Here is a 12,505-nt window from a genome sequence, read left to right on the forward strand (position 1 = left end):
GATTAAAAGGACATCTACATTTTTCCTAAATATTTCTGTATTTCAAATGTCTCAGAATTTCCATGGGAATTTTTCATAGTAGAGAATAATATAAGGTAGAAATAGCGGGGAAAGGGCTGGACTTGCAACCTTGCAACTCTGACACTCACTTACTATGTGATCTTGTCCAAGAGAGTCAACCTCTCTGAGACAATTACCTCAATTATAAATTGAATTGCTCTACATGATAGGTCTGCTGTGAACAGAACATTTAAAAAGGTTCTAAAGTACTATATAGATGAAATATTATTATAAAACATAAAACATACAGGAAATATTCCAGCAACTGCACCCAAAAGCAAGAGGGCATGGTGATGTGTCTGAGGCATCTCTGAAACCCGCACACACTGAACTAACAATTCAACATTGAATTTTTCTTCATCAAGAATACCTAGAGAAGGAGGAGATAAAAACTTTAAATGGATCAACAGGTAGATGTAACTTCGAAATATCCTCCCATCCCTACAATGTTGTACATACCTTTAGGGATCTTAGAACCATCTGGGGATAGTTTCTGGCAGATATTAAGTAGACAGCTAAGAATTAGCTGTTTGGTATATTCCAGATTTCCCTGCTCCGGTGGCAAAGTTTCTAGACACCTTCAAAATTTTAGTCCAAGTGATAATGAGGAATAAAAAAATTTGTACAATTTTTATTGTCAGTGTACATCAGAAATCATAGATCACATCAAGTTTCATAAAAATCAAATAGAAATGATTAAAATAACAAAACCAGAACTTTTAGCATAATGCCAAGTCTTCTCTAAACTTTTCCAAGGAATTTAATGGCAAATTGCTACTCTGATCACTGCAAAGAAAATGAGAGCAGACAGAATTTTCTTCTATCTAGCTCTGCAGAGGGAAATATGGGAGGTGCATTGTGTTAATACTCATGATTCATTTAAGTTTCAAAAACTATCCACTTAAGATTCTATATCTAGAAGAATATACAAATAGTAATTCCAAACAACAACTGAATCTCATACCTAAGCTTAGGACAAACTTTTATATTCCAGTAACAAAGCCCCAAAACTGACAAGGCATGTACTCTAGATTCATTTAACAGAATTCCCAATGGACAGTAGAATTTGCTTAATCCAAAACTAAGATAAATTTGAATTTTCTAGGGATTCTTGGCCAAGAATTTCCTAACACTATGAGCCATTTAGGCTACATTCTTCTTTTTGTTTTTTCAATTATTTTATTTGCACAAATGGCAGCTATTTCTGTAAGAAATACAAATTGAAGCTTCATATTATGTTTGGAAGTAAGAACATGTATAATAACAATTCTCAGGTAGGTATCAGAATTCTATTCTCTAATGGACTATAATTAAAAGCCATTTTAAGAATGATTTACCTGGAGAGCAAATTAAAAAGACATGGCACTAATAACTGAGGACTTTTGAGTTTCTTTTTGTGCTGCAGTAATTCTAAGATGAGGGTTACTCTCTGCCAGTAAGCACTGCCAACATCTTGTGCAGGTTCTGTATCTTGTAGTTTTCTGCAACAGGAATAAAAAATTATTCTTAAGCAGAGATTTTTAAGAATTCATGCAGAAAGAAGTAAACAGAATCATACTATATATACACACTACTACAATAAAATAAATGAAAATAATAGAAGGAAACTTTCTCCTCTTAGTAAAAAAAAGGGGGGAGACCACTGGCACTGAATGTGGTCTATGCTGCCAGGCACAGTCATAATGTTGACTGGCTGGCTTGTTTTAAGTGTTTTTCTTTGTTATCAGAGTAGATTCAATGATGGAGGGAAGGTATTTTGGAAAAAGAAGTTTTTTGAAAAACAAAAGGCACCAACTCTTAATTTTATAAGCAGATAAAAAAAGCTAGATAATGTACAAAAACTAGAACAAAAGGATTTTTCTTAAATAAGTTCATAATTCTTACTTCTGTTGCATTTTCTGTCTTCTTGTTTGCTGAATTGTACCCAAGGACTTGTTTTTCTCTGGTGGTTCTAGTTCTAATCGGATTTGTTCAGCATCAACAGAAATCTGAAATTATGTTAAAGTAAGAATTACCAATAATTTCGATTTCTAGGATAAACAATTATACTGAATACACATATTTTAAAAACCACAAATAGTTCCTTTTAATTGTCTTTCATCCATTCAATTTCAAAATAAGGATGATTAATTCTCTCAAGTTAATTTGAGTTTAAATCAAACCAATTGACTTGCCATGCTTAAAGGAAAATTATTCTCTCATTTAAAGAGTGTAAAGCTGTCTGAAAAGCACAATGGTAAGTGTTAAATTCTTAATCACTGAAGTTTCAAACCATGTGCTGATTAACTCCCATATGAGTTTATTTATGAAATGTAGGTTAAAAATAAGAGTTTACAAAATTACATAAGTAGAGAGAATTACCATATTGATAGGTTTGAATTTGATTCATTTAACTATCAGCAACTAACACCTAAGAGTGGAAGAGACATAGTATGCACTCAAACTTTTGCTAAAGAGTTTTCCCAAGTGCCAATCCACCTGGCAGGTGCAGAAAATGTTTTAAACTAATAATACTTTCTATTTATATGCTTTAACTCACAAGAGGTAAAATTCACAAGGCAAATTCATATGATTTCTTTGACACTAATATTACTATTTGCTAATAAAATTTAAGCTCACATTTATATAGTGATTTCTTCAGTTGTTAATGCCCTCTCTCCCCTAGCAAAATAGACAGTACTAATATAAAACCCTTCAAACACTTCAATATAAAATGCTTGTTAACAAATATGTGGTTTTCTTTTGGGAGGGAAGAGGGATCTTCAATTTAAAAAATAGGAGAAAGAAAGAAAAGTAAGTTGCCCACCAGTCTAGCTAAATAACCCCAAATCATTTATCTTTGTCTTTTATATTCTTTAAATATTTCTATTACTCCTCTTCTTCTTTTTTTTTTTGAGTGAATAAGTATGTAGAGAGAGCGTTATGGCAAGAGGAGTTTTCTAAATCTTTTTATATCCCCCTAAGAACTTGAAAACTAAAACTAGATATAACAATATGAATTTGCAACAGTACTACAGTACAATTTCCTGATTTTTTTTTCATGTCACATTTTTAACATTTAAAAACAAAGCTAAAACAAACTAAAACTACATTTGGTAACTTGTACTCAACTTGATTTTATGAATCAAAAACCCCCTTATTTCTTTCTTTTTTTTTTTTAAACACACATCAAGCTTATGTCTGTATATTTGGTGATCCCTTCCATAAGGGAATTCTATAGTATGCCAAACAAATGTTTTTCATTTCTGCTTAACATCTGTTCAATCCCAAAGAGTAGGGTAGAAAATGAGGGAAAATGAAAATAAAGATGCTTAAAAAACAAAATTAAGAAATGAATTTTAAGGAAAAGTTTGGTTGGTCACAATATTTAAAAATACCCCTAACTTCTCTAGATATTCAAATTCCAAATCCTACCTTGTACTTGTCTCTAATAAAAAATATCTTTCTAGCACACTCACTATCTCTACCATCTGATCTGGGTTATTTAATTCTACTTTCAAATCCACAGATGATTAATAATGACATTCAGCAGTCATCCACAATACAACGAAAATGCTCTTGATTACATTATGCACTTCATCATATAAGTCAGAATCCTCGCCCCTTGAGTGTCATAATGTTCCCCCACATCACCTGCTAACTCCTGATCACTATCATGTATCACTTAACACAAATATGGTTCAGACAAATATTACCAAATGGTTAAACTATAAATGAAAAAAAAAAGTACCAGAAACTAACTGGAAAGGTCTACATTTATTTCTTTACTATAATTCTTAATTAATGCTGTCATTTTGTTGACACCCCCCTCTATAATTAATAACAATAAACACAACATAAGAAAGAGTGAGATAAGGATGTGAAGAGGCCAAATCAAAGAGAAGATGAAGAATGCTCAAAAATCTTCTAAACCAAAATGATTAATAGTGAGTAGTGGCTCTAAAAAGGTCATAACTTACTGTTTTAAAAACACTGCTAACAGTCTGAGCACAGAGTGTATTTTTGCAATTCAAAAGTAAATCAAACAGCATTCCCAGAAGCTTCTGTTGAACTTTGTCATCTGATATAGCAGCAAAGAATGGTTTTGTAATCTAAAAATAAGAAAAAGAATCACATGAAAGCAAATTCCTAAAAAAGCCTACTTATATAGTTTTGTCACATTTTTAGAAAATAATGTATGCCCATTCCATGCCTTACAGCACCCTGAGTTAAAATGCAGCTCTTGGTATTGGCCTAACTGCAATATCATCAATAATTCAAAAACCTGCAACTTTTCAGTGTGAGCAGCCCTCTTTCCTTTGGCAACAACTGTAACTTCTATACAGCCTAATAGCAAGTTGAGAATCAACATGAGGAGAAGCTTCACAAAATAAGTGAGGCTGGCACTAGAACATCACATGGTGTGCGGCCCTGAGGCTATTCCTGAAGCTTTTCCAGTTTGGATGAATTCGCTGCCAGAGCTTTTGCTCCTCCTTTTACACATTACGAACTGAATCATCTCATATTAGGATGAGGCTAATGTTAGAGAAGGATTTTAATGGATGATTAGGAAGTTTTTCAAATAAAATGAAATTTTAATCTCTGCTTATTTCTTTAGAACTTGTCCATCACAATGATCACTAAGTAAAATCCATTCCATATTTTAAAACACTTAACACCACTCAATAACTTCATTTGTTCTTCAGCCATCAACATACATCACACATTATCCAATTCCGGTACAAATGCATTGTGCTCTACTATTAGGAGTGTTAAAGGGAAAAGCAAACTTAAATTCTAGATTCTAATTAGAAAACACCAACCTTCCCAAGGGCAAGGATCTGGAATGTAGGCATCCCTTCGAAGACTTCCTTGGTGGTATGCACAGCTTTGAGGAATATATCTAAACTCTGTGGGTCCTTGTGCAAGAGAGAAGCTGAATGCTCATTGTATTTCCCAAGGGCAAGGTGCAAAATGACAGCTTCATCCTTCAGGACTGTAGGGGGTTCCTTTAGGACTTTCTCTAGCAACTGATCAATTGTGGGCAACAGCTGAGAAAGCACCGTCTAAAAATTGGGAAAAATTATTAATGTCAACTGACATGTGTCTCTACTTGTTACACAAGAACATTATTAATCATCAAAAAATTCAATATGGGAAGTAGTCCAGGAGACAATTTCAGGGAAGTGATAGGATCTTCAAAAAATAGAAAGAGCTAATGAGTATTCAGAATGTTTTGAGAACTTCCACCAGGAAGCATGGAAGTCTTAAAAGGCCATCTTCTGAAATGTCTTTAGGTCCATCAGGTGACTAAAGCAAACCACAAACTTAGATACTACTAATAATCCTGAAGAACAAGGACTGTTTTTTCCCTCAGGTTAGTTTAAAAAAAGGGTATTAGAGCATCTGTTCAAATTATACTATATTCTCTAGTTTAAAGATGCTAATAAATACTTTTAAATAATCACAAACATTAAGTGCTGAAGTGCCGAGTTAAACTTTTAATACTTTGTAACTTCAGAAGCACTGTTAGCATGTTCTTATAAGTGACACTAAATTTTTAAGAAGTCTTGGTTATCCATTATTCTCTTTTTTCAGGATCTGACTACAATTCAAAAACTTCTATTTTATCTATAAATTAAAAATATAGGATGCTGTTCATTAAGCTTAAGATAAAGAATATTGTTTTTATTTTAAATCTACTTTTGTCATCTTTCCCTTAAGTGTGCAAATGTAAAAAATTTAATACGAAATACGAAAAAATTTAATTTAATACGAAATGTATTAAATCACTATAATTAGATTATTCTTTCCAGATGGAACATATTAATTTGATTTGTACTTCACATGTCCATTCAACTGTGTATTATTAAAAGAACAGGTAGAAAAAGAGGATTTTAAGCTACTATTAATGCCAGTATGTAGTTTTCTTTATTGCTTCTATGTAATATTTCCTGTTAGAACTATTAGAAAAGATCATAAAAAAGGTTTTAGAATATGGTATTATGAAAAATGATGTTGCAACAGTAAAAATAACAGTACTAATAATGTAATTTTATAAAATACTTAAAAGGTTTGCAAAACATTTTCTTCCTTACATCATAACGTTGACAGTCCAACTATAATCACTAAACCAAGACTGGAAATTAAAGTTAACTTGCCTAGAGTCACACACAGTAAGTAAATGTCTGAGGTGGGATTCAAATAGAGATGTCCAGACTCCAAAAATGACACTATATCCACAATTATTATTATCACTTTCAGTAAAATTTGCAATTTATAATTTACAAAATTAATTGAGAAAACATAGAGAAGGATTTTCATAGGAAAGCTATAAAAGTTCAAATTAAAGTTCTACCAATAGTCACTTCTCCCTGGGATTTTAAAACATGAATATATACACATTTGCAAACATATACATATGTACACACATAGACATATATACAGACAGGTATAGACCTACACACTCATACCCACACCCACACCCCCTCTAATATGCAGAAGCAATATGCTTATTTAAAACAATCCCTTCTACCTAGCTCCAAAACAACATTTAAGCTTTGTTCTCTCTGCATCCAATATCCCGTTCCTATTACTTCTTAAAGCTAATGAAAGTAAAATTTCCCCCATATATCATCAGTTATCACAATATTTTGGTCACATCAGACTTAAAATATATTTCTCATTAAAATATACACACCTCACTATTGACTTCCTGAAGAATTTTCATCAAGTTTTTTGCAATATAGGATGGACAGCTATGTACACAATAAAGCAAATGTTTTAAGGCTTCAGTTAATGTCTGGTGAGATTTTGGCTTTTTTTCTGTTTGTAGATCTTCAAATAAAGTATTCAAATCCTAGAACATTAAAACAGTTTATAGAGGGTCTTCAAATAGTAGAAGTACAAATTTCTAAAAACCATCAACCAAATGACATTATTTCAGAATTCGCCATTTTTTGTGTGAAATTGGCTCATAGATGAGACTATTAGCTGATAGGACACTACAAGCATATTTTACCTAAGAACAATTCCCAATTATTTTATCCAGAGGAAAATGTATCTCATTATTATTAAAATGTTGTAATAAGTATTTTAAAATTTCAATTTTTCAATAGATAGCCTAGCACTTAAAAAAATTTTAAATGGCTTTTAAATAATACCTTTGTTACGTCCTTAAATTTCCAATTATATCCCCCTCCACTTATTCATGTTAAGCAGTCTCTCCCCACAACTGTATTATTTATTATATACATTTCTGTGAAGTAACTGATTAAATTTCTCATGAAATAAGATGAAAACCAATAGTACAAATGTTAACTCTAGACTTCATATATATGAACACACTCCCCCCTACCCCCCAGCTTATACATTGCTAATGGGAAGATATACCTGTGCTACATATGTAGCATCTGAAATAATCTCCTCTTCTTTTAGGACTAGGTGTTGTATTACAGGATAAAGTGGAGACTCTACTTCACGTAAGGTCTGGAGGCAGAGAATGGCAGCTCTTCGTACTTCTCTTATAGGACTTCCCAAATTTATGAGTAAACATATCACCACTGGGGAAAGAGATGTATGTTAAAATACAGATCACATATATAAACCTCCCACAGGGTAGGAAAATTTGAAACATTTTTTAATCAAATATTCTATAAGTTAGAAAAGCTAAATCTGTGTCAACGGTGACATTTTCAGGAACTTTTATTTTCCTTAATTCAATAACATGTCCAGTTCAATAAACATTCATTGACTTACTACTGTCTACTATGCACATGGTACTATACCAGGAACAAGAGAAATAAAAACTTGAGTCACAGAGCATACGTAGTCTTTGCCCTCAAAATATTTATCATATCAATGAGAGAGAAGACACATATATGATGTGTACAGGCTTCATGAAAGTAGTAAAATCTAAGCTAAAGTAAAGCATCTAATCAGGAAGGAGCCACATTTCTCATCCTTCAAATGAATATATTTAGTTACAGATAAGACTTTAGCCAGATGTCTCTATATGCTGTATGAAAAGCCAATATCCAAATCTTTTACATTGGATCAACTCATAAACCAAGCAAAAGAGCTCCATTTATTCTGAATAGAAACTTCTAAGGTTACTCACTCTCTTCTAATAAGTTATTTTCCAATACAAACAAGGCCATTCTTAACAGTGACAATTTATCTTTAGCTAACTTCATTTATCAAACTGTACCCTTTTTTAAAGGAATTTCTTGACATTTTAGTTCTATAACATTATAGCATTGTACATGAAGATCATTTTTTCAAGGTTTTGAAGTAATTCTCTTTCCCAACCATTCTAGTGGAAATAAGATACTTTCCCTTTTTTCCAGGAAAGAGGGTATAGTGCATAGGTAGGAGGAGGTTGCTGAAAAGCTAAGGCCCGTAACAGCAGCAGCAAGTATGCAAGAATATTGCAAGTATATCTGAATAAATTTGAAACTTCATAAACTCCAATAGTAACTATAACTTACATAAACTAGGAAAGGGAAAATATATAAACATGATTATGAAAATGACAATTTTATTTTATTTTTTTTATTTTTTATTTTTTTTACCAGTAGGTGTTAAATATATTAAAATATAACTTAGATACACAATAAGTATACATGACCACAACATTATTTTGCTGTACAAAAAGAATCAGACTCTGAATTATTGTACAATTAGCTTGTGAAGGAAATCAAAGATGCAGGTGTGCATAAATATAGGGACTGGGAATTCAATGTAATGGTTTTAGTCATCTCCCAGAGTTCTTTTTCTGGGTATAGCTAGTTCAGTTCATTACTGCTCCATTAGAAATGATTTGGTTGATCTCGTTGCTGAGGATGGCCTGATCTATCAGGACTGGTCATCATCTAGTATTGTTGTTGAAGTATATAATGATCTCCTGGTCCTGCTCATTTCACTTAGCATCAGTTCGTGTAAGTCTCTCCAGGCCTTTCTGAAATCATCCTGTTGGTCATTTCTTACAGAACAGTAATATTCCATAATTTTCATATACCACAATTTATTCAGCCATTCTCCAACTGATGGACATCCATTCAGTTTCCAGTTTCTAGCCACTACAAAAGGGCTGCCACAAACATTCGTGCACATACAGGTCCCTTTCCCTTCTTTATAATCTCTTTGGGATATAATCCAGTAGTAACACTGCTGGATCAAAGGGTATGCACAGTTTGATAACTTTTGAGCATAGTTCCAAACTACTCTCCAAAATGGTTGGATTCGCTTCACAACTCCACCAACAATGAATCAATGTCCCAGTTTTCCCACATCCCTCCAACAATCATCATTATTTTTCCTGTCATCTTAGCCAATCTGACAGGTGTGTAGTGGTATCTTAGAGTTGTCTTAATTTGCATTTCTCTGATTAATAATGACTTGGAGCATCTTTTCATATGACTAGAAATAGTTTCAATTTCTTCATCTGAGAATTGTCTGTTCATATCCTTTGACCATTTTTCAATTGGAGAATGGCTTGATTTTTTATAAATTAGAGTTAATTCTCTATATATTTTGGAAATGAGGCCTTTATCAGAACCTTTGACTGTAAAAATATTTTCCCAGTTTATTGCTTCCCTTCTAATCTTGTCTGCATTAGTTTTGTTTGTACAAAAACTTTTCAGTTTGGTATAATCGAAATTTTCTATTTTGTGATCAGTAATGATCTCTAGTTCTGCTTTGGTCATAAAAACCTTCCCCCCCTTCCACAGGTCTGAGAGGTAAACTATCCTATGTTCCTCTAATTTATTAATAATTTCATTCTTTATGCCTAGGTCATGAACCCAGAAAATGACAATTTTATACCTGGAGAAGATGTTGATGCCAGGTATTTTTTCTTCTGTGCAGCCTGACCTGCCAGCATTGCACGTCCTATGTAAAGAGCTTGAGTCTGTAGTATTGTTTTCACATTATAGTTAAGTGGATTTGAAAGGCTATAATTATAGGTCCATAAAAGTGAGAAGAACTTGAATAACTCAAAAACATCTTCTAAATGTACCTAATTAAGATAAAATGAAGTTAAGATTAGCTTTCTTCAAATCAGTAACCAACATATTCTTAAATATAGTTTTCATTATGGGTACTAGGAAATATGTTAGCTCCCCAAAAAATAAATAAATAAATTTCTGTATTTGAGCAGGGCACTAATTTCTGAATTTTAGCACAAATAAAATTCAAAATTAAAAAAAACAAACAAAACAAAATCAAAACAGGCTTGGTTAAAATACTGAAATGAGAAATGGCCAAAATTACAGAAGACAATTTAATTCTACTACATTTTGTTTTCCATAGCATATAAAATCATTTTAGCTGAAAATGAAGTACCTTTAAGAAAAGTTTCATCAGAACTCTGAAGCAAAGGGCATCAGCACCAGCAATAATAACCTCAAATATCTGGATCAATAAGTGCAGATAGTCTCGGCTGTCTTCTTTCATATGTTCAGGATTCCACCACTTATCATCTAATGGGCATGAAAATATGTGAGGCATAAAATAATCCACAAATTTAAGAACATGATGAGCTTGCAGTGGCTAAACAAAACAAGATTATTTTTTCATCCTAGAAAAAAATAATGAGCACATCTAATTTTTCTTAACTGGTTTTTAAGACAATTAAATCTAAAAACATAAACAACATACCTTTAAGAAAAGATTTAGGAGGCTTCAAGACTTGAATAAAGTTTTTCAATGAAAATGCAAGCATAACAGCATCTTCCACAGCAATCATCTGCCCTCTGTTGAGCTTTTCTACATACTGAATCCATATCTCCACTGGTATTCCTTTGTCTGACAGTTCAGAATGACATTCAAAAGAGATTTCCTGAGTTGGTAAAAATAGGATGAAAAATAGTTTAGTATTTTATTAAAGAGAAATTAAAAGCACATGTAAATATAAAACTATAATTGCAAATGGAATTTTTTTTTGTTTGTTTGCATCGAGGAGCCATTTTTTATTATTATATGTTGGAACACAGAAATTGTGTGCAAAGCCCCGAGTTTCCTTATTTTCCTAGAAATGACACTGGGAAAGGAAAAATTTTTTCCCCCTATTTTTAATTCACAATTTTATTTGAATAAGGGATAGTAATTGGAAAATGGGGGAAAAAAAAAAAAAGGAACAAAAGCTCCTCTACATGAAGTAAAAACAATAGCATTCCTCAAAGATTCTTAAGAAGATGCAACTCCATTCAACATTTAAAAAAATTTAAATAGGAGGAATGTACAGTCAAATCTCTTTTTACATACAATATTAACATTTTTACATACAATATTAACATTTCTAGGTCAATGAAACAATAGCTCTAAAAGGCAATGCTGTCTCTAGAAAGTAAAGAAAATGATAAATAAGAATCAATCTGCGTATATATGGGGAAAAAAAAATCATTATGACATCGAAAAAGTATAGATTATTCCCTAAAAATATTGACCCTATGTAAACTGTGGGATAGGGGGAGGGGAAGAAGTATACCCTCCCCTCCAAAAAAAAAAAAAAAAAAAAATCACATTAAGAAGGGTAATGGGAAAAAAACCAGCAAATTTTCCTTGAATAAAATTTGGGAGTTTTCTATATTTGAAATACTATGTGGTAGTGTCGCCACACCTCAAGAGAAATAAAAGATAAAGTTTAAAAAAGAGCAGCTTAAGTAAACAAAACCATGTGAGAAAGCAGAGATATTGTATACAGACTACAAAGAGAATTGCTGAGTGTTGTGATGATGGTGGTTTACTCAATTGTTAAAATAAGCTGGACTAGAAGGATAGGGACAATCATCATATTCTGAAGTATGTGAATGAAAGGGCACCAGGATTGAAAAGTCAGAAGGTACAACTTTATATAAAGAAGAGACAAGCCATAGACTCTGCTAATCTAGGAGAAGATAAGGAAGGGAAATAAGGTTTTTTAAAGAGCTGAGGCAAATTCTTAGGTTAAAGATGGCCAAACATACTCTGCACTCCTACTTATTGCTACCTCCAGATTTATTTGTCTGGGATCATTACTCCATGACATCTCCTGTCTGAGGAACATTTTTAAGGACCATGGAGTTAGTCTACATCAACTTTTCTGCATCCTTATTGTTTTTATCTATTGACCTTATTATTGTGGTTCTCCCAACCTTCTCCAAGACTGAGCTCCTGCCTTCGAGCTCTCTCTCCATACCCTCCCATTCAATTCATTAGTTCAGCCACTTCTTACTTAGGTTAGTGAATCTCTCAGAAGTTTACTTCTCAATCCCCCATCTCTTAAAATCTAAGGATTTTTCTCTCCCCCATTTCAGCTTCATACTATGAACAAACTTTGGACTGCATCACCTCCTTTGAAATTCCATTCAGACTACAATTTCATATCCTTCTACTTCCCATACTCTTGGATTTACCCTAAGCCTGATTTTCACCCTTGGCATGTCCTCTAATCCAAAGATTCCTCCCTATTGTCTCAATTTTAACT

The 12,505-nt window shown here is 32.6% G+C and overlaps 1 protein-coding gene across 2 annotated transcripts in view; it reads right to left on the reverse strand.

Annotated features, from left to right (window-relative positions):
• HEATR1 (HEAT repeat containing 1) overlaps positions 1-12,505 on the reverse strand; it is a 57,159-nt gene that overhangs the window by 17,790 nt on the left and 26,864 nt on the right. For both annotated transcript variants that reach the window (XM_012547958.3, XM_023502057.2), the window contains exons 18-28: positions 10,699-10,879; positions 10,384-10,520; positions 9,865-10,057; positions 7,432-7,601; positions 6,740-6,898; positions 4,863-5,105; positions 4,020-4,151; positions 1,945-2,048; positions 1,398-1,541; positions 520-638; positions 309-430 (exon numbers count right to left, since the gene is read on the reverse strand). In XM_012547958.3, the coding sequence (XP_012403412.1) occupies positions 309-430; positions 520-638; positions 1,398-1,541; positions 1,945-2,048; positions 4,020-4,151; positions 4,863-5,105; positions 6,740-6,898; positions 7,432-7,601; positions 9,865-10,057; positions 10,384-10,520; positions 10,699-10,879 (1,704 nt within the window). The remainder of the gene's footprint in view (positions 1-308; positions 431-519; positions 639-1,397; positions 1,542-1,944; positions 2,049-4,019; positions 4,152-4,862; positions 5,106-6,739; positions 6,899-7,431; positions 7,602-9,864; positions 10,058-10,383; positions 10,521-10,698; positions 10,880-12,505) is intronic.

Source organism: Sarcophilus harrisii, chromosome 4 (assembly GCF_902635505.1).
Source record: "Sarcophilus harrisii chromosome 4, mSarHar1.11, whole genome shotgun sequence".
Lineage (NCBI taxonomy): Eukaryota > Metazoa > Chordata > Mammalia > Dasyuromorphia > Dasyuridae > Sarcophilus > Sarcophilus harrisii.